This window comes from Sinohyriopsis cumingii, chromosome 6 (assembly GCF_028554795.1).
Source record: "Sinohyriopsis cumingii isolate HCF-2022 chromosome 6, ASM2855479v2, whole genome shotgun sequence".
Classification (NCBI taxonomy): Eukaryota; Metazoa; Mollusca; class Bivalvia; order Unionida; family Unionidae; genus Sinohyriopsis; species Sinohyriopsis cumingii.
Genome location: NC_142966.1, coordinates 87,207,810 through 87,233,356, shown reverse-complemented (window position 1 = coordinate 87,233,356; position 25,547 = coordinate 87,207,810). Strand labels below are relative to the sequence as shown.

The window sequence follows — 25,547 nt, the reverse complement described above, 5'->3', positions numbered from 1 at the left end:
GAAGTTAAGGAAAAGAATAAAAGAACTTCTTTCGTCTTGCTCCAATGAAACATTACATAAAAGCCGCCATTTCCATTTCCATTGAATTCCATCACTATACTTCATCAGTAATTGACTGCCATTTTTTGGGGGGCTCTGGCGACACTCAGAGCAGAAAACAGAGCCCAAGTCAAGGGATGTAATACATTACGTGATTTTGTATTAGGTCTCTTTGTTTAACTTTAAATATAAGCCTCTTTAGTGTAAAATAATTGTTCCAGAATAAGCCTATTCTGCATAACACATATTAGACCACAAAAGTCATGAGCAAATATACCTATTGAAGAGTTTTTTAATACTTTACCTGTAATTCCAGTCATTTTCTTTTATTTCAGACCTAACCATTTTATTATTTGGAAATGATAAAGTTGGAAAAACTTCCACCGGAAATGTAATTCTCAATAGCAACAGTCTACCCCAAAATAATTACAACGATGAAACTGGCGATCCAGTGTGTAATTCTGAAACAACTCGAGCCGTTCCTGGCAAATTAATCGAGGTAATAGACACACCAGGTTTTGGTCAGTATAGGACAGAGGTGATTGAAGCTATTAAACGCAAAAGTTGGTCCGTAAGAGGTAAATTTGTCGTTCTTTTTGTTGTTAGAGCGAAACATGTTTCATACGATGAGTGTAAAGAGTCAATCCGGAATTTCAAAGAAGTATTTGGAAGAAACTTACGTGACCAAATAATTGTGGTGGTCACTCACTCGGACAATTTGGGAGGAAAAATGAACGTTGAAAACTTTCTAAGTTCTTGTAGTTCACAGCTGAGGAAATTTATCACAAAGCATAGTTCACAAGTTTGTTTTTTTGATAACGTCACCTCAAACAGTGATATCCGGAGGTCACAGGTTAAGAAGTTGATGTCCATCATAGAAAGCGGCGAGAACTCCATGAATGAAAGCCAACAAAATACTGGGTCATGGAATTTTCTGAACTTGTCATTAGCAGCGGTAGTAATAGCCGGAATTGTACTAGGGGCTATATATGCTGCCAGATAGTCAGCTTTTAGACTTTAAACTGTTAGACCTGCTAACTGTTTACTATTTTCTTGCTTAAGGAATTCTTTATACTTAAAGTTTTAGCTATACTGGTCATAGACAAGAAAAGCTTATGGGATGGTCAGTCGTCCGTCAGTCCGTTACCACAAGTTTGTTATTACTATTTCTCCTAAACTACTTGAACGATTGGTTTATACCTACATTTATCCCGTGGTCTAGACCCTAGCTGGTCCTAAATCAAAATGATGTCCATCTTCAAAATCTTATTGCTGCTCCTTTTGAATGAATGGTCATATCAACATGTGTTGCATTTTTATTAAAAGACTTGTAGCTTATCTACTATGAAAAGAGCCCCGATCTATTGTCTAGTGCAGTTGACACAATGACCACCGTGAAAATCTTATTGTTGCCACTCCTCTTAAATGGATGGTCGCGGCAAAGACTTATTATGATTTCCAGTTGGTCAATAATGAACATAGTTCTGGTTTGACAACCAATTTGGCCGCCACTTCTGTCTTGAAAATGTTGTTGTTAAACGTCCTGAACCAAAATTCATATTTTGAAAATAGTTTTATCTCTACTTTTCCCAAATGGATGATTATATCAACACTAGATTTCTTTATGCTACCTGGTTGGTCCTAAATGAAAATGGTGTATGTCGTACTTCCAGTATAGCTGTCACGACGACTGTCTTACAAATCGTGTTGGCACTACTCTTTCTGTATGAATGGATGATGATCTTGACACAGGATTTTCGCCACAATACTTCTAATGATATCCACTATGACGTAAATAACAATGGTGCCAAGCTAACAGCCAATATGTGAACCACAGCAGCTAATTGGAAAATCGTATAGCTGAAGAATAGAGAGAGAGTTTCAATACACGACAGATTAAGAAGAATGGTCTAATCTTGAATTCCTGGGTATTTGTTTTGCCCAGTAAAGTGTCAGTCCCATAATTTTTAATTATTCACAATAATATTAATATGCACTTTACCTGCCACTGTGCATTAAATTCTGCCTTAAGCTCATGTTCCTGTTGAATTCTGCCTTGAACTCGTTTGTCTGGTTTCTTCTCTCTTTTCTTATTTTAAGAGTTATTTTTGGCTAGGCAAGTTTTCTTATTCAGATTTTGCTACTATAGACAGTTAGTAAGGTTTAAGGACACACGGTACTAATTATACGGAAGAACTGTGAACCAGTCTAGAAATGGGTGAAGAAATAATAGAGTATTTACATGTTTGGTGGTCCATAATTGGTTAATAATGAAAATTAAAATTTTAGGAAAAATATCTTTTGAGAGCTTATCCTATATGTAATGTAAAAATAAATATTGACAAATTTCTACTGATGCAAGCTTAGCATTTTTACAGGCTTGACTCAGGAGTACTCAGTATTGAAAGTAGCACCTGATTCATTTGGTGCAGAATCAATAACACGTGTTTCATGCACATGTATGTAAACAAAGTGCCGCGGGTCATATGGTGTTCTCCATACATAAGCTTGCACCAAGGTTAGATGTGCATAAAGAATTATAGGTGTCATTATCAGCACCCATAAATTTTAAGTTATTGAATTTTGAATATGATAGTGTTTCCATATGTTTACCATTGGAGTCGAATTAGTACCGTGAGTCCTATATGCGACCTATACCATAATAGGAGCTGGTTGTTTCCATGGTTACCACGTGCATCCAGGGTATCAATTTGGTGGTTTTTACATATGACAATCATAATGGAGTCTTTTTAATACGGTTTGCATGTGATTTTGGAGAAAAATTGTATACAAAAGACAGATGGGGATGGTTTAATACACTGGAGAGTGGAAGTAGATAGCTCAGGCCATAGGGAAAAGAGCATAGTATGGCCTGATGGCAGAATTTCATATGATGGTACACATAGATTGGCCTATATGGTTAAATACCATTTAACACATGCAACAATTCCTCAAAAGGGGGTGGGGGAGATTTTACATGTAAGCCACTTATGTCACAATCACTTATGCATCAGTACTGATCATTTAACTTTAGAGACACACTCAGCAGATCAAAGCAGAGAACACCGTAAAAATAAGGACTGTGCATAAAACTGCACATGCTGCATTGCCTCAACCTGTAAATTGAATTATTATATGTTGAGTCACATTGAATATCAATTATACCTGTCTTATTTCTTATCCTAGAATTAAACTCCCTGGCACCTATTCTATGTTCAGCATGTTTCTCATATTGGTACATTACAGTTTTGGGCAAACAGTATTGGAACTTGTCTGCATCCCTTTTGTTGAGGGAGCAGGGAGGGATATTTTCACTTAAAATAATAGTTTTCAAGCGTTCATTACTAATATAAGTCAGCAAAAGTCCTATCTGTATTGCATTATTTACACAGGCAGTTTTTCTTCCCCATCCTCTCTTCATACAGTTGAAACACTCTTGATGTATAACTGCATGGTGAACATACTGCTCTCTCCCACCAAACCAGATCTCTTTTTTCTTCATGTACCAAGTCCCATGATAGAAAACCTTTATAGTCAGGGTGTTGCAACTTGTGGTCTCAGAACACTTTATTTCAAATCTCAGCATTTGATTACTGCGTGCACTAAGCAATATGTGTTTTGTTCACCATGTATGTTGTTGTGAATAAATGAAAACAAGCTTCATGTCAGAAATATGGTTTCATATTTGAAACAAAAGCTATTTATAAAACCTACATTGCTCTGTTCTTACCATCAAGTAATAGTAAGGAATCATTTAGCTGTAAATTAGAGCTTGCTATTTGGTTTGCCAAATCAAGGTGTATTACCTTCCCTTTGAATGTAATTGAGTGATTGCAATGTTTGCTTTGTTTCTCTTTTGTTCAATAATGTATGCATTTTTTCAGCTTTATATTAAAAAGTAAGTATTTTAACACTGCTTATAGTGGAAAGTAGCCACAGTAATGATTTTTAGACTTTTTCTTAACTTTTTATGAGCTTTGGGTAAATGTAGGTATATATTTATGTATTAGACAACTTCAATACGCAATTCAATTCTATTACTTAAATTTAACAAGTAGTTTATTCAGTGACAATTTTTATCAGTGTCTGCATATTGCATAGAGACATGAACTTGTCTTGGCATAGCAAAGTTTTTCACACATTTCTCCACCTCCAGCATACCTAATAGCTTGAGTCATAACAGTTTGTGCATATACTTTCTGTCTCTAACATCAATGTCAGCATTATAGGAACTTTGGATAGCTTTTTCAAATTTGTCTCTTGTTGTCCTTTTGTAACATACCTCATGTTGATGTGTTATTTGGGTTGATACACATCCCCCCCCCCCCGTTGTGGGGAACATTACCAGGCTTGAAGAAATTACTCTGTCTATTTTTTGCTTATTCACCCTTCCCCATAGTTTTATACTAAAAAGTAGCACTATGTTATTTAATTATTCAGTATAATCAGTATAATAAAGCTTATGGAACTCTTCCTTGGCTTTTATACCTTTTTATTAACATTTGGGGATGATGAATTACCTGTGATGATAGTTTAAATAAGTTTGTAATGTCAGCATCTCTTGAAGCTTCATGGGTGTGTGTATTTGTTTTAGTCACAAAAGGGCAATGGCCTCTTATCATTTTGACCTGTCATGTGGCACACTTATTTGTTTTGTTTGATTGATGTGAATAGGGATGCACTGCATCTTATTTCTGTGAGAGTCAGCAAGAAAAGAAATGCAAGTTTGAAATTTAAAACATCTGAAACTTGTCTTATAGCCAGTGAGAGATGAAAATATAGTGCGTCATGTAATTTGATACCCTGTGATGTCATACTTGCTGATGTCAGCATGCTTGTGTTTCTTTTGTGTAGTATGCATTCCATAGAAAGATAACATGAAGATACTAAGGCAGAAAACAATTATTTTAATAACAAGAATAAGCCACTAATAAGTACAATACAACACAGCAACATGTAATGCGGATGCAATTTAACTATAGATATTGGTATCACATAAAATGCTATTGCACTATTATCCATGCACAAGCATGGCCAATTCTTTCTTACAATTATGCTCTAATATCAAGGAGTAAAATACAACTTTTTCTAAAAATTTAAATCTGGTTATAGGACACACGGTACTAATTATACGGAAGAACTGTGAACCAGTCTAGAAATGGGTGAAGAAATAATAGAGTATTTACATGTTTGTTGGTCCATAATTGGTTAATAATGAAATTAAAATTTTAGGAAAAATATCTATTGAGAGCTTATCCTATATGTAATGTAAAAACAATATTGACAAATTTCTACTGATGCAAGCTTAGCATTTTTACAGGCTTGACTCAGGAGTACTCAATACTGAAAGTAGCACCTGATTCATTTGGTGCAGAATCAATAACACGTGTTTCATGTACATGTAAGCAAACAAAGTGCCGCGGGTCAAATGGTGTTCTCCACACATAAGCTTGCACCAAGGTTAGATGTGCATGAAGAATAATAGGTGTCATTATCAGCACCCATAAATTTTAAGTTATTGAATTTTGAATATGATAGTGTTTCCATATGCTTACCATTGGAGTTGAATTAGTACCGTGAGTCCTTAAAGTAATTTCTATACATAGCTCATACAAGGGCCAAAAAACTAATCGTATTATATATATATATATATATATATATATATATATATATATATATATATATATATATATATATATATAATCAGTGATCGCTTGTATAAATAATATCATATCCGAAAGATTCCCAATTGACGTGGTTATGTTATTGAAATGCTTGCGAAGACTCTCAGTTGTATTAGTTGGTAAATGATGCGATGATTTCCATTGATCAAAACATAACCTTGACATCTTGCTCAGCTGCTTTTATTTCTGTATAGACTGTATACTTTGTACCTACGTCTGCAAAAAGAGTTACGTGCAAAGTAATAATACAAACACTGAAATGGAAAGCATACTGTCACGTATATTTAATTTGTGTATATTTGATTAACCCCTAATCATAACTGGGGTAGGAGTTTAGACTACCTGACCAATTTCAATTTTTAGACATGTTTAATTGGATTTTAAATTAAGACATTAGTTTTCCACTTGGTGAAACATGGTTGGTATACCTGATCTTTGCCAGCTAATTTGCTAATGTGAACAGACCTGACCTTGTTTACGAATCTGATGGAAATTTCGATTGTGACACGAGTCAAGTAACAGTTTCTATATAGGGTCATTTTTCATCAGAATTATTTATTCATATTTTATCATATGTAGTAGAATGGGTATTTTAGTTGTGTTCAGTTAAAATTTGAGATGATTTAAATTATTCATTGGAGTTATTAAGTGCTCATCCATACTTTTGGAGTAAATTACTTTTTTGAGCGATATTGTGAATTCATTTAAGGACATTACTAATGATATTATTGTTTTTCATCAAGTTTGATAGTACATCAGTATATTTTAGGCTACGGGCACTCTGTACTTTTGGACTTGTGATAGAACTTTATAACTATCTGGAACTTAATTCACAATACTGTCTGTCCCTTTTAAATTTTCACCTTTTATTCTAGGGAAATATATATATTTATTGAATTATACCAAACTTGTCGGTTTTCGCTTATCTTTCTATTTCTTTGTTTTAAGACCATAGAGACGTGACAATACACAAAGTATGCCTTTAAAATGAAATAAAAATGTTGGTTGGCTTATTTTTTTATTCTGAAAATTGAATAAATTGATATTTATAGAATCATATAACGAATCATTGTATTTTATTATAAACATAAATCATTCTTTCTAGATTTGATCTAAACATGAGAAAAGAAAAACATATTGCAAGCATTCTATATCTAGTATGTTGTGCCGCCAGTATTCTGCAAGCAACTATTGTCCCCAAAATAAATTCTCAAACGTTTCGCTAAATGCATTCCCTGACACACACTGAACACACTGACCCATCAATATCAAGAGAGTCAAGGCATCCATATCAGTTAGGTTCAAAATGAAAAAGATTTAATCACTTTTTCCACATGGTTTCGCTAACGTTTACATAGGTTGATGATAAAAGGCTCGGGTCCATATTAAAAGGGAGATGACTCATTGTGAGCAGATGACGTTGAAATAGATTTTGTATCAGAGACATGGGGACGTTGGTTTTGTTATGCTAACGTGTAAGTATTGTCACGTGATAGGACCAAGAATCTTGTTGACACGTGTTCACTGCGTTTGGAATCTGCCTTGTTCCAGGTTGATACGACATCGACAGGTTTCTGGTCGTCGTTTCTCAGATATTTTAAAACTTATATGCCTTTACATTCTTCGTACCATCATTACGAGACTTTAATATCTTCAGATATTTTGTACAACAACATCAGAAAGCTTTATTTAGGATTAGGTGATACAGTTGTACCCGTCTTGCAGTTTTCTCATTGTGGAAGCATTATTGCAATCATCAATGTTACTGAGGTCTATTAAATAAGGGTTGTTTTCTGCCAATCTTCAGTTTTGTTCCTTTGATTTACATTACAAGTATGCGGCAGAGTAATTTAATTTTGACCAAAGTTTTGTGTTCATTTGCTGGTTGCCATTGAAATCTTGCGTTAAAGTAATATCAAAGAAGATTTGCAAATTTTCCATATTTTCTATGCATTTCTTACTGATAATGTCTGTCCGTAAACTATTCACAGAATTAAAAATGACATCATGTATTGTTTCATTTTTCTGGCATACGTTGCATAAAAGGTTTCACTTTATTAATATATGAGCATAAATGAGCCCTAGTAATCCATCATGAATAAATCCAACTTACAAGTAGACATGAAGCTTTTTTATTACTTTTCAAAATAAGACAGTTACTGATAAAATTAGGCATTTTATGCTTTTGAAACATTGCTTCATTTTGTTGGCTTCTATAATTAATGATGATGACCTTCTCCGAGCTTTGAGTTCTTTTCACCGAACGTACTGGCGTCTGTTCCCTTGTTCCTGGAAATGAAAGATGTCAAAACAGGATTAAGTGATCCAGACTTATTTCGTATTCCTTGTCCAAAGTGTTGTACACCTGTCTCGTTTTAAAGTTGGTATCGTAAAGATAGCTATTTATTGTTTTCATGAGCCGCGTTACCACGTTCAAGAGGCAATTTCATCTCGTACTGGAGATCCATGTGCACTCAGATCTTTCTTGCCCTTATCAGGTGATCTCACAAGAAGGTAAGTAAAAAGGTCCGACATTATGTCTGCTTAAGTATTCTTTGCCGATATAATGTTGGTCACAATTATTTATATTGTTATAAATTGTATGTCAAGAAACTTTATATAGATGAACAGTCGAACGAGTTTCATACATTAATCTATCAAACTAGAAGAGTAAATAACACACGCTATATGGCTTAATCTTGATTTACAGAATATGTTCGAAAGCAACTTTGATATAAATTATTTTTGTTTGTATTTTTACTCAAAACTGCAAATTTAGTGGAATTACATGAAATTATCAAACGCAGTTAAAGGTATTGTATCGGAATGAGATGACACTGCACAACAAAATGAATTCAAGTTTATAGCTCTTTGAACTGGAGGGATTTTAAATTACTCTAAGATTTTATCATGCTCAAAGATAATTGCAAGTTTTGCAGACTTAAATTCCTCGCCCCGTTTTAAGCAGAACTCAAGTTCAATCTCAAATTCAGGTAGCTTATAGGTTTTGTAACTATGATCAAAAACATGAAAGTAGTCTCATAGAACTTTCATGATCCTCTAAACGTCCGTTCCTCTATCAGCGAAATAAATTTTAAATTACTTATAATATCTGAGTTTGGTGTTGTGAGCTCAACCTTAGATTTCTTGCCTAAAAGCTTACAAATACAGGGTCTTGTTTTCTTTGCTGTTTTGAAATATCTTATCTGTAAAACAATCCATTCTGAGTTAGATTTAATGTGGAACATTGCAAGGACTCTAAGTTGGATAAATAAAACGTAAATGAAATAAGTACTTGTATTGCTATTCATGTAGTTTTATCAACACTGGATGCACGCACTTCCCATGTGATAAAGTAATGCGACAGTCCAAAATCTATAAATGGTACACTGTACGCAGAGGATCAACTTGTAATCTTTCCGCTGTACACGTATTTTATCTTCTAATATGAAAACCCACTTGAGGTCTAATCATAACTAAACAGAATTAAACGTGCATTTTAAAGTGCAGGGTGCAAAACATTACTGCGTCATGGCGTTGACGTTAATAAAGAATCTTAACAGTGTGTACAAAGCTTTAGAACTTGTCCTTTAGAACCTGTCCATTAAAACGGGTTTAGTCGTCATTTTTGACAGCATCATTACACATTGAAACTTAAAACCCATGCAAGATGCGGCTGTAAAAATAGAATAGATCATCTTTATTTTCGATTGATCGATAGATCGAGAGAGAGAGATCGAGAGAGAGAGAGAGAGAGTCAGTCAGTCAATGAACATAAAGATAGGTGCTTATCTGGTTAGAAGAGAATGAAATTTACTTATGATCATGTGCTTGAACAAATACAGTTGTACAGTAGTTTCTGGTGGAAAAGCTTATGCGGATTAAATAGTATTGAATGTATGAATGTACATCCTAAAAGTCAAAATCCACAGCATATAATTAGAATGAACATTGTATAATAAAAAATGTACAGTAGATAATAACAACAGTATGATACAATAAGAAATGCACATCCTATAGTAACAACACATATATTTAAAACTACCAATCATGTAATAAAACATACACATCATATAATAATAAACGCACACCATATTATATGTAATGCACGACAAATATTAATGATAATAATACAACATATAATAACGAATGCACATCGTATAATGTACATTCATCCGCATGTGCTTAGAAAGGATCACTTATGAAAGCTTTGGCTGCCATACCTGTTATGTGCACTTACATTAATATTTTTATTTAGGTCTGATATGTTTTTCATCAGGCTGCTACGGAAGTATATCACTTTATATAGCTTCACTGAAAACTGAGGTAAATCATACATATTTTTGTCTCGTAGACATAGTCGAGGCGGTCTCAATAATTTCAATCCACTAGGCTTACGAGGCTTTTCTGGTGATAGACATCCCGTTTGGTCGTCGTTTTTCATTTGTAATTTCATTTTCGTGGCTAGCCAAAAGAAGATATCAGAAATCTGTTGTTTTGTTTTTTTCCTTTTATTTTTGTCTCGTCTCAAAGTGATGGAAATATAAAACGGTATGTGACAATTTATTACCTTAACTATATAATGAACCTATCATTTAATGTTGGGAGCAGAGGGAGGTGTTACGATTCTTTTATTTTCCAAAAGGAATTGTTCTTTTTATCTCAAAATAATTCTGTTCCAAAGAATAGGATGCGTATAGTTAGTTCTGCAAGTTTAATTTTCGTGCTATTTTGAATTGGATTTAAAAAACGAAAACAAATCCTGCTTCCCCACCTCACTCCCACTTCATTCGCAACTTTGAAAATTAAAACTTTGGTCCCTAAATGCATTCAGCAGTATAGAGATCGGAACTAACTCTGATAGGATAAAATACCGAATATTTAGTTTATTCCTTGATGGATCTAGTTTTTCTCTTGAAGCAACTATGAATATCTTGCAAGGTTTTTCTCTATTATCGGGACTTAAATGTAACATAACAAAAACAAAAGCTATTTGGATTGGAAACAGGAAATTTTCTAATGAAAGAATATGTCCCGAAATGGGCCTAACTTGGTCCTCTTCTAACTTTACACTCCTTGGCATAGAATTTTCTCCAGATTTACAACAGATGGTGGAAATCAATTATATGAAGAAACTAACAAAGGCAAAACGAATACTGGCAAGCTGGAGTCAAAGACATCTATCAATAGTTGGTAAAGTAATTGTTGTAAAGACTCTTGTTCTGCCCATATTCATACATCTTTTTTCAGCACTTCCTAACCCATCAGCAAAAGTTGAAGCAGAACTAGATCGCATGTTATTTAAATTTGTATGGGGTGGAAAAGTAGAGAGAATAAAACGTGATATACTAGTTTCCCCAGAAAACGAGGGAGGACTAAATATGATACACATATTTTCATTCATTAGGTATATTAAGATAAGATGGGTTAAAAGATTGCTGGAAAAGGAAAATGGAACGTGGCAGAACTTAGTCAATACAACTATACTCAGAAATAAAAAGGATATTTGGAATTTAGGGAGAAGGAAATTAGAAGAATTTTGTAAGTTCATTAAAAACAGTTTTTGGAGAGATGTAATTTTGGCAGTGTCTAAATGGAAAGAAGAACCGCAAAGTCCTAACGAGTATCTATCCATGAGTATTTTAAATTTTGTCCCCCCTAAAATGATCTATCAATACAAATCCTGGACAGAAGCTGGTTTTGAAATTCTGAACGATCTAGTAGATGTTCACGGTAATTTAATACCTTTTGAGATAATAAAAAAAAAATTGGAAGCGATGATTTCTTGAAATACTTCTCCTTAATATCCAGAATTCCTAAAGCATGGAAAGATGCCATAAAAAACCACCTAGTACATAATAATTTTGATAAGCAGGAAGATAAAATAACGAACTTGCGAAAACAAGATTCACTCAAGTTTGTTTACAAAGATCTTTTACAGGAAGCTAAAAGGCAACACACTGCGAAGCAAGAAACTTGGATGCAAGTATTTAATAAAAATATAAGTAGTGAGGAGTGGTCTGATATATATAGCCGGGCAAAATGCTGTACCAAGGATACCAAGTTGATCTCTTTTAACTTTAAATTAATCCATAGAATAATCGCTACTAATGATTTTCTTAAAAGAATTAACATATTTGATGACAACAAATGTACTTTCTGTAAGAGTGAAACTGAAAGTATTGAGCATCTCTTTTATGACTGCAGTATTACTTCACAATTTTGGTACCGTTTTATTGAAGTTTTTGCACCTTTTTGCCCAAATATTGTACATCTGTCCAAAAAAGAAACTTTTTTAGGAAGTGAACAACTGGACAGTTTGGGTAATTTTCTGCTTATTTTGGCAAAATATTATATTTATACTTACAGATTCAATATGAAAAATCCTTCTATTTTTGCTTTTAAGCAAATAGTTGCAATGTATAAGAACATTGAAAAATACACTGCTAAGGTAAATAAAAAAGAGGACCAGTTTCTTCAAAAATGGACTTCAACAATGAACATTCAACTTGTCTCTGACTTGAGGGTAAACAGGAACAAAATACTGTAATATCACAAAAGCCATGTCACCTAGATTGTGTGCCATATGCATGTGTATATGCGCATGTGTGTGTGTGTTTTTCTTTTTTACTTTCTCTGTAGATTATATTTATTATCCCTAGATTGTCTGATAACCAGAAATGTTTGATTGTAAGGTGACCCTGGGATGGTTCCCCGACCCATTGGTCAACCTATTACGGGGTTATTAAAAAAAAAAAAAAAAAAAAAATATTTAGTTTATTCAGGATAGGGCAGGAGTGGGTTGACAATGTACAGTTCATCTGGCGATCGCTGAGAGTCTATATTCATTTTTTCAGTAAAAGGTCGAGATATCGTTTGTTTTGTAATGTATTTCCAATGAACACTCAAAATACTATTAGTGGATTGAGAGCGCATTGAGTTTGTATTTCCCTTAATACCCGCTGTAAAACCACGATCTACAACAATCTACCAAAATCGACTATGAAAATGCTACCTTCCACGATAATCTACCATAATCAAATTCGCAAGCAAATTATCTTCGCGAAAATATAAAACTGATACAACTGCCAGGTCTTGAAATTTACACAAACACCCAACCATGAGCATTTAATCCTTATAGTTCCAATTTACTCCCTTTCTGTCCTCCTTACGATCTTTCAAAAGCAGACTCGTATCGGTTTTAGTGAAACCCATCGCTCGTCACATGACCCTGACCTTGACCTTTAATAACTGCTGAATGATGTTATCGAAACAAAATGCAATAATTTCTGAAAAATGGCTTATAAAGCCTATCATGAACTTTCTTTGGGAAAAGGGGTCAGTGATGGAAAATGCAGAATGACAGTACAATCGCCTTTTTAAAAAAAACTTCAAATGGATGATTTTAATCAGAATGTTGCCCATTTTGGTCGAAAATCACAAAGATGGGTTGGTGGGGCTTATTGTAGTTATTATTATGGTGTAAGGCGTTGTTATATATAAAGCTTCACATACAATTACCTGGAATGTGAGAACAAAAGTAATCCGCAGAATTTACCGATGTATAAACAAATTCTTGATCAGTATCACGTGACTGTTTATATCCAACCAGACTACGGAAACTTCGATCCATTCATAATAATTGGAAATATATTCAAATAAACATATCTATAAAACTCAGACAATAAAATTTTAAAGGGAAAGACCATTTTCCTGAACTCAAATCCAAGTAAACATAAGTATTTTTTTTTAAAATTAATTTGGTCAGATAAGCCTAAACTGTTACCCTCAATTACGGACAAATTACAAAACAAATTAAATATGCACAACAGTAAAGTTTAGTATTTTGAAGGTCAGTTGTGGTAGATTCTGGCATTTCCGTTGTTGATATCAGTTGGAGAGTGATTGATTTCAGTGAATTGTGTTTCGGTTTTTTATTATTATCCACAAGCATACACATACCTTACAATTCATCTCCCGATTTTTTATTCCTATCCTACCCAACCCCCAAACGTTTCACCCCATTCTGAATACGATCCAGTCACATATCCCTACAATCCAACGAAAATGGTAGGAGAATTTATACAAACTTTCATATAAGCATACTATCACACATATCACACTAAATCAGTATCACTAGACCGTTTATATTTTTATAAAGATGTTTATTTGAATATAATTCCACTTGTTATCAATGGACCGAATTTTCTGCAGTCTGATTTGATATAAACGGTCACATTCAGCATCGTTTTAGCCTGTATCTAATCACAAAATTCATGCATAATGGCATGTGTGTACATGACGTTAAGCTGTGTTTCCATACAGATAACACGTTTAGGATGGCCTACCTATCATACCAGATAACCACCTATACAAGACGTGAGATCATAACCCAAAGTATGGTACAGTTCTGCGTCCTTGTGCCCGGACATATGCCCTAACATGATTTATAAGCAGAGAGAAATAATTTTAGTTAACCTTTCAGATAAATGTAAAATCGCAGATTTAAGTCTATATGCTGCGAGATTTTGTCATCAGTCATTCGTCTCGCACGTATTTGAAGCAAAATACATAAGCATATATCGCAAGTAACAAAGGGCTGAATTTCCATCCATTGTTAATGGTTTGTTTTTTAAGATAAGATTTAATTGTTGTCAATAACATTTTTTCAATATGCACACTCATTTTCATCAGACATTTCTTAAATTATATGTTGTGGACATACTATACCATACATCTTAGACCACTCCGGTGACCTATTGGTTAGAGCGTCCTCCACGGATGCGGGAAATCGCTGGTTCGAACCGTGGCCGAGTCATTCCAAAGACTTATAAAAATGTTACTAACTGTGTAAGGGTAATATGACTAGGTGGGACATCGTGCTACATGTCTGCGGCATGATGCCCCAGTGCTTGACATCACTATCAGCTGATACACTGCAGACCTCGTTTATCAATAGAACACCACTTGAACAGACAGTACGATACACTTTAACATGGTGGCGAGTATGTATGTATGTATATGTGTGTGTGTGTGTGTGTGTGTGTGTATCCAATTAGGAGTCATTGATTTTATATTTCTAAGTATGATTTAAAATCGTGGTATCAGATATCAGTATATCATCTAGGTGTAGAGTTGGATAATTACTTTTTAGCTGTGTTTGTCCCTCGTCTTCTCCCTCACTCCCTTGTACAGTAAGAGAGTGTTGTGTAGGATATGGGGTACCATTTAATTATTAATGCATCTTCCTGTAGTGTTAGAGGAAGACTTGATATATGTGTTTTAGCCATCACCTATCCTAATTCCTTTGCACAATTAGAAAAATGTGTGTGGGGTATGTGGTACCAGATAATTAATGTATCATATACATGTAGTGTTAGAGATAGGTGTGTTTGCCCCTTACCTCCTCCTCCATCCACTGTACAATAAGGTAGTATTTTTTCGGGGTAAGTGATACCACATAAACATCATAGTATCTACGTGTAACATTAGAGAATGGTCTGGTAGACGTGATTATCTCTCCCCCAACTGTCCTTATACAAAAAAGCAGAATTGCGTAGGGTAAGTGGTACCAGATAACCATCATACGTGTGGCATTAGATAATAATTTCGTAGTTGTGCTTGTCTTACTAATCTCCCCCCCCCCCCCCCCTTTGTACACAATACGCCAGAATTGTGTCAGTAAGTTGTACCAGATAATAATCATAGCAGATACAAGTGACGTTTGAGAATTACTAGGTAACAGTGCTTGTCCGTCTCATCTACCCCACCCATACCTGATTCACTTAGTACTATTGTGTAGGATAAGTGGTACCGTATATTAATCATATCAGATACGTGCAACGTTACAGAATGGCATGGTAACTGTACTTGTCCCCCATCCCTTGCAAACCAGCCGATTTTCTTTTGCTCACGTGAGACATTTTATTTCCAATCGTCTTCAGTTTTAATGCTGCCGATGATACCGAAATTCCTGACAACTAGATCTTCCCCATTTTTCTTTGCTATCGCGTCTAATAAATGCAGGTCATAGCATAAACCCGACAAATAATTCATTATTCCACTACTTTCTATGTGACATCAAATTCAAAATATTACTTTAATCTAATGTCTCAATAAATATTGGGTGGCCGAGTGGTCTAAAGCGCTCTCTGTTACGGATCACTGCTATCTCACCTCTGTCTGTGTGGGTTCGAGTCTCGGATTCGGCCAATGTGGGTATGTGAGAAAACTTTCCAGTAGCTTCTCGAGGGTCGGTGGCTCTTTCCGGGATTTCCCGGGTCCTTCCTCCACCATTAATACTGGCCACAATGTATAGCCAGCCTATCGTGTACTAAAAATTGGCGTTAAACCCCACAACAACAAAACAACAGCAATAAATATTAATAATATACACACAATTAGCCGTACAATTACATGCAAACACATTCGCGTTGTTTCTTCTTTCTCGCTGCATTTCTTGTCTGATTTCTCTTACCATGCGTGTAAACACTTTTCAAACACAAACTTATTTGAAACAAGAATCCTTCTTGTGCAAGTGCTTGTTTAACGGTGGTTTATTTGTGTAACGTTTGATGTATGGGACACACAGAAAGTGGCTACTAAAGGCCGGAGATTACATAATACGTGTTAACCTTTATGGCAGGTTTTACATAAATCAACATCTTCAGATATTGACAAGAAACCCATATACAAACGCAGCATATTTCCTTAACATTATAAGCATTTTACAAGTTATTTATTTATTTTAGGAACGAAGAGATAGTGAACGATTTTGCGTCATGTTTATCCTTTGAGCAAAGTTGTTTTTTCTAATTGGCTGAAAATACCGACAATGCATTGCAGTCACGAAATCAATCTGTCTGACTGTCAGCACTTTTAGAATTTCAACCACATGCTTTCGTTATTTTTTAAAATTCGTTCATTTCTATTTCCTAATTCTAAGTGGGTACAAAGTCTTACTTCAGATCAGTCCACAAGGACGAAATCTACAATGTAGATAGACTTATCTATCATAGCTCATAGACTTCTAAAAAATAATAACAATAATAGTAAACCATGACCCATGTCTATAAATGCGGCAATAATTAAATACAAATTCAAATATTTCTAGTACCTATGTGAAACGAACACAAAAGAAGAATATTTTTACACATCATAAATAATGGCACAGTGCTACAATGTACTGAATTTAATACCATTCAAGAATGTGATATGAATATTTCATCATTTTGACATGTAAACGAAACGGTCAGTTCCAGGATATAATGCCTATTAGTTTACATATTTGTACGAGATGAAAGTATGGCCAATATAAGCTCTCTTAAAGAATGACTTTGAAAGGAACGAAAATATTAATCTGTGATTCTCGAACATTAAACAATGACATCCTCTAATGCTTTTTGGGGGAAATGCATAGTTACGGATTACAGTGAATAATGATGATATTGGGCTACATAGCAACCATTATAACATGATGAATATACTAGTCACATTGATGTGAAAGGCAGCCATTATTGATACTTCCATTTAAACATACTATAAAGACAACAACTGATAGAAAATACATTTTTATAGCTATAAATATTTTTTAAGTGAACCAAAAACAAAAATGGCTGACAAAATGTTTCTTTGCAAAACCTTTACATGGAGAAAATGTAAAGTTTTATGAAGTGGAAACGTTTTACATGAAGAACTATAAGGATTTACCGGAAAAGGAAAATACTCAAAATTGTATAACTTACTCACAAAGCAAGAAAGCCATTTCTCTAGTGTCGAGTCTGCCATGAAAGCAATGCTGTAAAACTTCAGAGCTTGTTACTCTAAAAACAAACGTTTGAGTGAGTATGTCTCGTAATGAATTAGTTTAGGCTGTTAATCAAATAATTCATGATAAATATCAAGTAATTTCATCAAGGTGTTTCTAAATATAAGCAAGCACAAAAACTTTAGCCAAGCTTATAACACGTATCTTCTAAAACTCTGAGAAGCACGCGTGTCACAGAATAAACGCTTTTAGCTTAATAATGACTCTTACAGAGTATGAGGAACCGCCATTAACAGGCTTAGGAAATATAAGCAAATAAAAAACTTCAACCAAAATATAAAAAGAAACCAAACTTTTGACACTGCCTCTGCCGAAGTTACTGCTGTGTCTCGCTTTCAAATATAGTGGGCTCAAAAATATGTACCAAAAGTAGAAAGGTTAGAATGAACTATGAAGTCGATAATGTGGTAGTAGTTCACTCAAAATGGAACGAGATAAACTATTAAGTTGATTCAAGATGCATCTAAAACGCTGAAAAACAAACAGTATTACACACAATACTCTCCATTTAGTACACATCCAAAGAGATACACAAGTACAACACATTATGCAGTGGCTTTGATTTATCATAACCCAACATTATGTTTAAGAAATAAAACGAAACGGCAACTCCCTTTCGTCTGTAAAGACCGTTCGTACATATGATAAGAACTTAGAAAGAGCTTAGGTAATACAAAGTGTTATAGCAAGGAAGCAATTTTTGCGTTTGCGCAATTTTCGCATAGGACCAACTAGACATAAGAAATATGTTGCAAGCCCTTGTTGACATAACAGTCCATTCAGGCAGAATAGTGGCAACAAGATTTTCAAAATAGCTACCGTAGCAGCCGTAAGATTGGCACGTGTCCAGTACAGCTAGTAGCATTTTTTTCACAGCTTGCAATGTAAATAAGTATTCAGCACTAACTTAGCTTATTGCTCACTTTGAAAATTTGGCGTTCATAAGCACTTAGAGTCTGTCTTCCTTTGAAAAGTGCCTCTTTATACTTTTGATATTGCTATTGAGACATTTTGCTGTTATTGGGCTTATTCAGATTCTATTGTTTAGTGGCTCGCATCGAATATGATTTCCAAACATTTCAAACAAATGCCATATTCATTTGTGAAAGTTTTAATAAATTTGGCATACACGTATTCTCTTGAAATTAATGATTTGGATGTGCTTATTCAACATTCCCTACAGATGAATGTGGTTTCTGTATTTCGTCATCTGTTTAAATAATCTCATCGTTATTATCTGCTGCAAATCTTTGGTACTCACAAATACCTTTGTTCCCAACGTGCATATCCCTAGAAATTAACAACTATTTAAAATAAAGGCTAAAGATCATCTTGTTACCTCATTTCCTCTCGCCCTTTGATATCTAGAGGTTGTTTCAGGGGATATTATTTCGTATCTTGAAGATGCACTGCAGAATGACATCCAAGACTCACAAACATGTGTTGGGGAAACTTTGAAAATAAAATCAAGACGTGAAGCAAAATAGAAACATTATTACTCTTATGACCCTTATTTATTCTTCCTTGAAATAAAGTGTTATCTGTAACACTTCCAACCGAGGTTATTTAACCTTCCTTGGAAGAAGACTGAGTCAATGACTGCCATTATATTGCTGTTGTTTTTTAAAATCTATTTTTTATGATCACGTGATGCAGAAAGCGCAAAATGAATTCCTCGTACTGTAGCTACAACTTCTGATATTAAGGAATAATTATATGAAATAATGATTCACCTCCGTCAGAAATTGTACCTAAGCTATCAGCCCGTATTTAATTTGATTATCTATATCTAAAGATAACCTCTTCCACATATCTCGTCTTTCTCTGCGGCTCTATCAATCTGATTATCTTATCCAGAGGCTTTTCAAACATCCGTAAATTCTTTTTCTAAATGTTTTAATGAGTATGCTTCGGAAAATAACTGGTACAGTCGTCAGCATGCTGTATCGATTTTGATTATTTTTTTTAAATTTGGAAGTTTATTTCTCGCTATATTGTTGCTGTTGTATATTTTTCTTGCTAAGAGCTTATGTTGCTATAACATATGACAGAGTGACGTCGATAAAGAACAAACCTGTTCTGACCGACTGATATATGTTAATTGTTGTGTATGTGCACCACTTATTTGTTGATATTCCACTAATGAACCATCAAAGTTTGGATCTTCCAATATATAGTATAGGGTCGTTGTCCTTTCAATCACCGTAACTGCGGGGTGGGGTCGGGTGGAGTTTGTTTATTTGTTCTTTTTTATTATTCCTTCTGTTGAATCTCTGAAAAGGAGTTTCTTCTTTATTATCGCAATCTTCCCATTCCATGTCATCAGTGTCCTCTGCACCCTTAGATTCACTTCCAGGGGTATTTGTTTGAACATTGGTTTAATCCTCATCCTCCATAGCTGCATATTAAATTGCATCCAATGGACCTGGTTTAGGGTTTGTACACTCGCGTGGGACATGCCAAGTCTTCCTTCATCTGGTGCATGGCCTGTGGTGTATACATCTCCTATAGCAAGTCTTTAAGAGAAATCCCTTGTGTGAAACAACTTGGGGATTTTGTGCATCTTCTGAGGTCAAGGAGACTATAGTAACCCCTGTTGAAATGATTGGATATCCCCAAAATCTTGCCATTCGATATTGTAGGAATATAACTTTTAACCTTTACGTCATTTTCCTTCTAAACAATAGGGATGGTATTTCTAGTGGGAATTATGATACGTGACGTTAACTAATATCTCCTAAGTGATTCATTTTATTGCCCCCCCCCCACATCACTTTAATCTTATTTCTCTGCATCTAAAATGCCCGTTTGAAGAATTGGAGTTGTCCTCTTGGTGCACTGGATTTAATTGCCATGACCACCAGTATGTTGGGGGGGGGGGGGTGGGGGTGGGGTGGCTATGTTCTCTCTCTGTCTAGAAATATGTTAAGCACCAAAGAGTGCCGCGCTCAGATTTGGCAGTATGCACTTCATCATTGTCTGCGCCAGAAGCATTTTGTCCATGCCCACATGCATTAATACCTTGCGGAAATGATCTTCCAGTTTTACTCCCTCCATGTTGGCACGGAACTAATATAAGTTTAAATAGAAAATATTGAATGCTTAGTTAAGAACTTGTTTTTATATCAAAAGGCTAAATGCAATATGTTTTGGTCATTGCACGTGTCAACAATGTCTTATATAGTAGGTACAAAGATTTTATAAAAATAATGAGTTCTATGAACATTTAAGTAATGTAACCTAGCGTATATTCAATCATAAACGTTTTAAATGGTTCCTATATTATAAGTAAGGAATAGTTTAAGCTTAACCTGTGTCTGCTTTACATGAAGGTCTAGAGAGAAGTTAGGCTTATGGTGAACTGAAAATCACTTGAAGTGTGCGTAGTTCACCACACCAATACACAGGGAACTTTACGTTCAACACAAGTTAAAGGCACAATAGTGCAGCTGAGGGTGAATTTGCTTACAAAAATGTTCGGAAATTTATGTATATCAACTGATTAGATACTATTTAAAAGGCAATTCTAGGGTAATATCAAGTACGTAGATGTTCTTTTTATCAAATACGAGCTCTCTGAAATCTTCGTACGTCGCGTAACGAATATATCGTCTCCATATTGAAATCGCGCTCGGCGGTGATCGGCAGATCCCGAACGAATAACACACATCATTCCGGTGACCGAAATTTGCATAATTATATGCAAAATTCTGTACACTGATGTTGATGACGTAAAACACAACCACGCTATCAGAAGCCTCAAAATGTCAACAACAGTGAGTACGATCTTCTTTAGATCTCGTTCTTTTCTCCTTATCATTTCCTTTCTACTTTTAGTTTTGAGAGGAAACGTTGAAATTTATTCAGAACTACTCGTATGGTTCTATTTAAATAGTTTTTTTGTGTTACGAGAATAATTTAAATCGACGTGCTTTGTACAGTATTGCAAAATACTCAATTTAGCACTCACTCACTTACCTCACCCTCCCCCAATTTTATAAACGAAAAGCATCTAGGAAATTTAAAAATGCTAAAAACTTAGTAATTTCATTATTCAATTTATAAATTCTAACCAGATTTTCACCAGTGGACCCTAACACTCATCTTTCTGGCGTTTCAAACAAAGAAACGAATTTGTGGTATGCTTCTCCAAGTTAGTACCATACATAAATAAGGTTATAAATAAGTTTGATCAAAATTTGCGACTGGAGTATGGAATCCTGGACAGATCATAAAAAATTACACACTCACAAACATACAGTCACTTTGTCACTTGAAGTTTGACGACCGTTTTCAGTGTTTCCCTTTACCTTCAGAGACCCTTAAATTTTTAATTTGATCCCACGTTTTGATACCAAAGTTCTTTTTTTTTTGATAAACCCAGTTTTGACACCAAGGAGATTTTTGACTCTCAGACTTGTACCCCTAGACTGGTTTTATCCTTGCACATGTTTATAGGGTATTATGCACCCTGAGTAAATAAACACAGATATTTAGCTTTGTTGCCCATCTAGGAATTTTGGACCCACCCGCATGACCTGATCCAGCACAGAAAACACCCATCAAATGACAAACTCTCATGTATTAATTTCTGATTATGAAATATCACTATATTCCTATAAGCTTGATAAGTAAGTATCAAGGCAGACAAGAATGAGGGTAATTGTTTATTTATACCTTGCAAAACAAGTATTGATACATATTAAAAAATGTTTGGTACTTGGCAAAGACTCTATATATACAAGTGAGAAGTGTTTTGCACAACTTAGAAAATGCATACTTCAATTTAAGGATTATTTTACCAAACAATGTATGTTTAAACTGCTTTACATTTTGTTGCTACTCACCACCCCACCCCAATATCATTTAATAAGGAAAACCATGCACAGATACCATTGAAAATACAGAGGCCACCTCATTTATAGGCTGCCTTATATAATACATGTCATCTATTTCGCCTATGGTAGTCACTTCCTGATATAGGGCAATTTGTTTAGGAGTTCAAGTAACCATTCGTAGCAAAATACATAGAGTGAAGTAAATAAATGCTTGTGGTACAATTTTAAATTCCTGTGATAATCAAAATATAAACCAGCTAAAATCATTTCATATATAGGTAGAAGTGATCTATACTAGTGGAATACACAACAAATATTTAATATTGTCAAGGTCAACATGCCCCTTTTCCAATTTAAGTAAGACATTTATAATTTTTATTTTTAAAAAATTCAAAATAATGACAAAAAGTCTATGAGATCTCCAGCAATTAGACCTGACTATGTTGCAGTTTTCTAAAAAAAATTTTTTAGACCTGTGAAAATTCATATATCTATTTAAGCCTTGTAAAATAATGACTACGCTTTAATTCTTCTTTTTCAAATATGATGCATGCCAAAATATATCAAGATAATATTATGTATGCACTATCATTATAGACATAAAAACTTAAGAATGCAAGAATGTTTTATTTGCCCAGATTTTAGAATGACATGAAGGCTTGCAAGAAACAGACTGTTTATTTCATATTTGATATAACCTTTTGGGTACAAATTTTAATTGCCCTGTCTGATTTGCATTCAGTTTTGGGTGAATACTGTAAATGATTTCTTAAATAACACATGTTCTTGATGTAATGACAGTTTTAAAACTGTTTAGATTCTTTCAATAACTTTTATGTATTTCTTGAGCATGTTATTTTTATGTACAAAATATATATCACAAAAGGTGTGAATAACTTGACAGGTATGTGGGCTACATTACAGAAAACCTCTTTCACTATGCATGATATGTGTAACAACTGAATACGAATATCTAACTTGCACTTTGTACTGATAAAATCAAAACTGCATCCATGTATAACATAAATAAAACTTTGGTAGTTACTCTTACAATACAACATTTGCAGTCACTTCTATTTCCAAGGTGGACTTGTATAGATTGATATCTTATTTAAATGCATGATTGTTGTAAATGTTGAAATTTTCATGGTATCGCGATTTTAGCTTTCAAGCTTGTTGTACCACATACAAATGGGGATTTAGTATGCTTAATATTTGAAACCGATTCCAGGAGATCATAACAAATGTGGAGCCAGACCGGCTGAGGGAACTTTTCATACAGATGTTGCAGTTCCACCCAAGCCTGGTCTTTAATGTTTTGGAGCCAGGATCAAGGCAGTGTGGTGGTTATCACCGATCCCCCGACACAGTATTGCCATATTGGTGTGTGTGTGGAAAATGTAGTTAGATGCCCACAGACCTGGAAAAGATGTGTTGTGAGAGACAGCACTGTATATCACTTTTGCCGGTAATGAATATATAAACTTTTGTTGCTTAATGCATTATTCTTGATATGCTTAAGAGTTTATTTAACGTAGAATGTTTCATGAATTTTAGCGAGACTTCTTACAAAATGAGACTTGCTTGCATTATTTCTTTGCAATCACTGTGAATAAATTTTAAAATTGTCAGCCATCCAAAAACAAAAACAGATGCATACATAAGCAAGTGATATGGAGTTATATTTTTACAATTGATACTCAAGTAGATTCTATTCATAACCTGGTTTCAATGTGGGTACATCACTATGCTAAACAAATCTAAGCTGATGATGATAGAAAGATAAGATTATATCTTCATCTGCAATCAGCCATTCCTATTTGATCCCATTGCAGGTGCCTCTGACTTCTAGAAATGCTCCCCAAACACTGAATATCAGTTCTGGTTGCAATGGAACACTAAGCTCATATCAAAATGAAAACTCTGCAGTTTTTTATCCATATTTATTTTACATTGGAATTTTCTGATAAAAGATGAATAAACTTTGAATAAATGCATGTTCCTATTTTTTTTTTTAAATATATTTTTTTTTTACATTTTCAAAATAGCATATTACAAATTTGAATAATATTTCAGGATTTTCAAGTTCTAATCCTTGATGAGGCTGTACTTGCCTTGGCCAGGATGTACAGACGGGATGGTCTTGTACTTGACGATGAAGTTGACTTGATGAACGTGAACAGGCATGCTGTCTATAGGCAGTTCATACTATGGAAGACTGGGATCTGGACAGAGACGTGTCATTCCTTCTTGCTGTGTCTGGCGGATATGTGACAAATATCCATATGCTTTTGGACAATACACTGGTTTCATCCCCTCCAGGCTTGCCTGAACTTTGTTAAAATACTTCTTACAGGCACAAATTTATATATAAATGAATACATTTGACTTCATTCTTTGTTTTGTTGTAACTGCACATAATATCCCATCAAACAATAATGCTTCCATTCAGGTATTTTTAAACACCAGCATATTCTGCCTATAAACAATGTGGGTAAGGTAATATAGAAAGAAGATAAAAGTTTTCAGCACTTGCAGATACTTTATACATTGTTTTCAACTACTGATATTTACATTACTGTATATAAAGTGTAATCTGCCTTAGCAGACACATCTATATATCAGGCACCTTTCATATATTACATAGCTAGAATCGAGAGATCTTCTCCTTCACCAAAACTTGAGTTGGTGGTGGTTCTTGAGGTGCCAGGTTTCTGCTAATTCTCCTGGGATCATCTTCCTTAAGTTCTTTTCTCCTCCTCATACCCTGCTTGTCCTCAAGTCGACAGATGAGGGCTTTCTGAATAAGCTCCCTGATGTGGGGATATGTTTTCTTTTCTTTGCAAGGGTAGACGAACCATCTGCCACTTTTTTTGGTTGTAACAGCGATGATACCTGTTTTAAAGAAAATTTTATTATCTTAACCTGTGTGACAATCATCCCCATATGTTAACCTATATTGAGTTTTCACACAATATTTGAACCTCATGACCAATTCTTAAGGAGGAGTTGTCGAGGGATTGTTTTTGTTCTTATTTGTTCTATCTCCAAAGTGCTACTTGAGACAGGTTGCATTTTTAACCATTTCTTCAGAAGGCAACATATTTTCATGAGCAGGTATTAATTAGTAATCATCATGATGACAGCATTGTCCACAAA

General features: G+C 34.5%; 1 protein-coding gene and 1 long non-coding RNA gene across 2 annotated transcripts in view; both read left to right on the top strand.

The window, feature by feature from the left end:
* The window catches only part of LOC149797386 (GTPase IMAP family member 8-like), a 38,762-nt gene extending 30,921 nt beyond the window's left edge, over positions 1-7,841 (top strand). Inside the window, exon 4 of the mRNA XM_089962162.1 lies at positions 375-7,841. Coding sequence (XP_089818288.1) covers positions 375-1,042 — 668 coding nt within the window. The 3' untranslated portion in view covers positions 1,043-7,841. The remainder of the gene's footprint in view (positions 1-374) is intronic.
* Positions 7,842-22,878: 15,037 nt separating this feature from the next.
* On the top strand, positions 22,879-24,881 carry LOC149797385 (uncharacterized). Its single transcript, XR_016421517.1, has 2 exons — positions 22,879-23,856; positions 24,465-24,881. It is a non-coding gene; the product is annotated as an uncharacterized LOC149797385 (long non-coding RNA).
* The last annotated feature ends 666 nt before the right edge of the window (positions 24,882-25,547 follow it).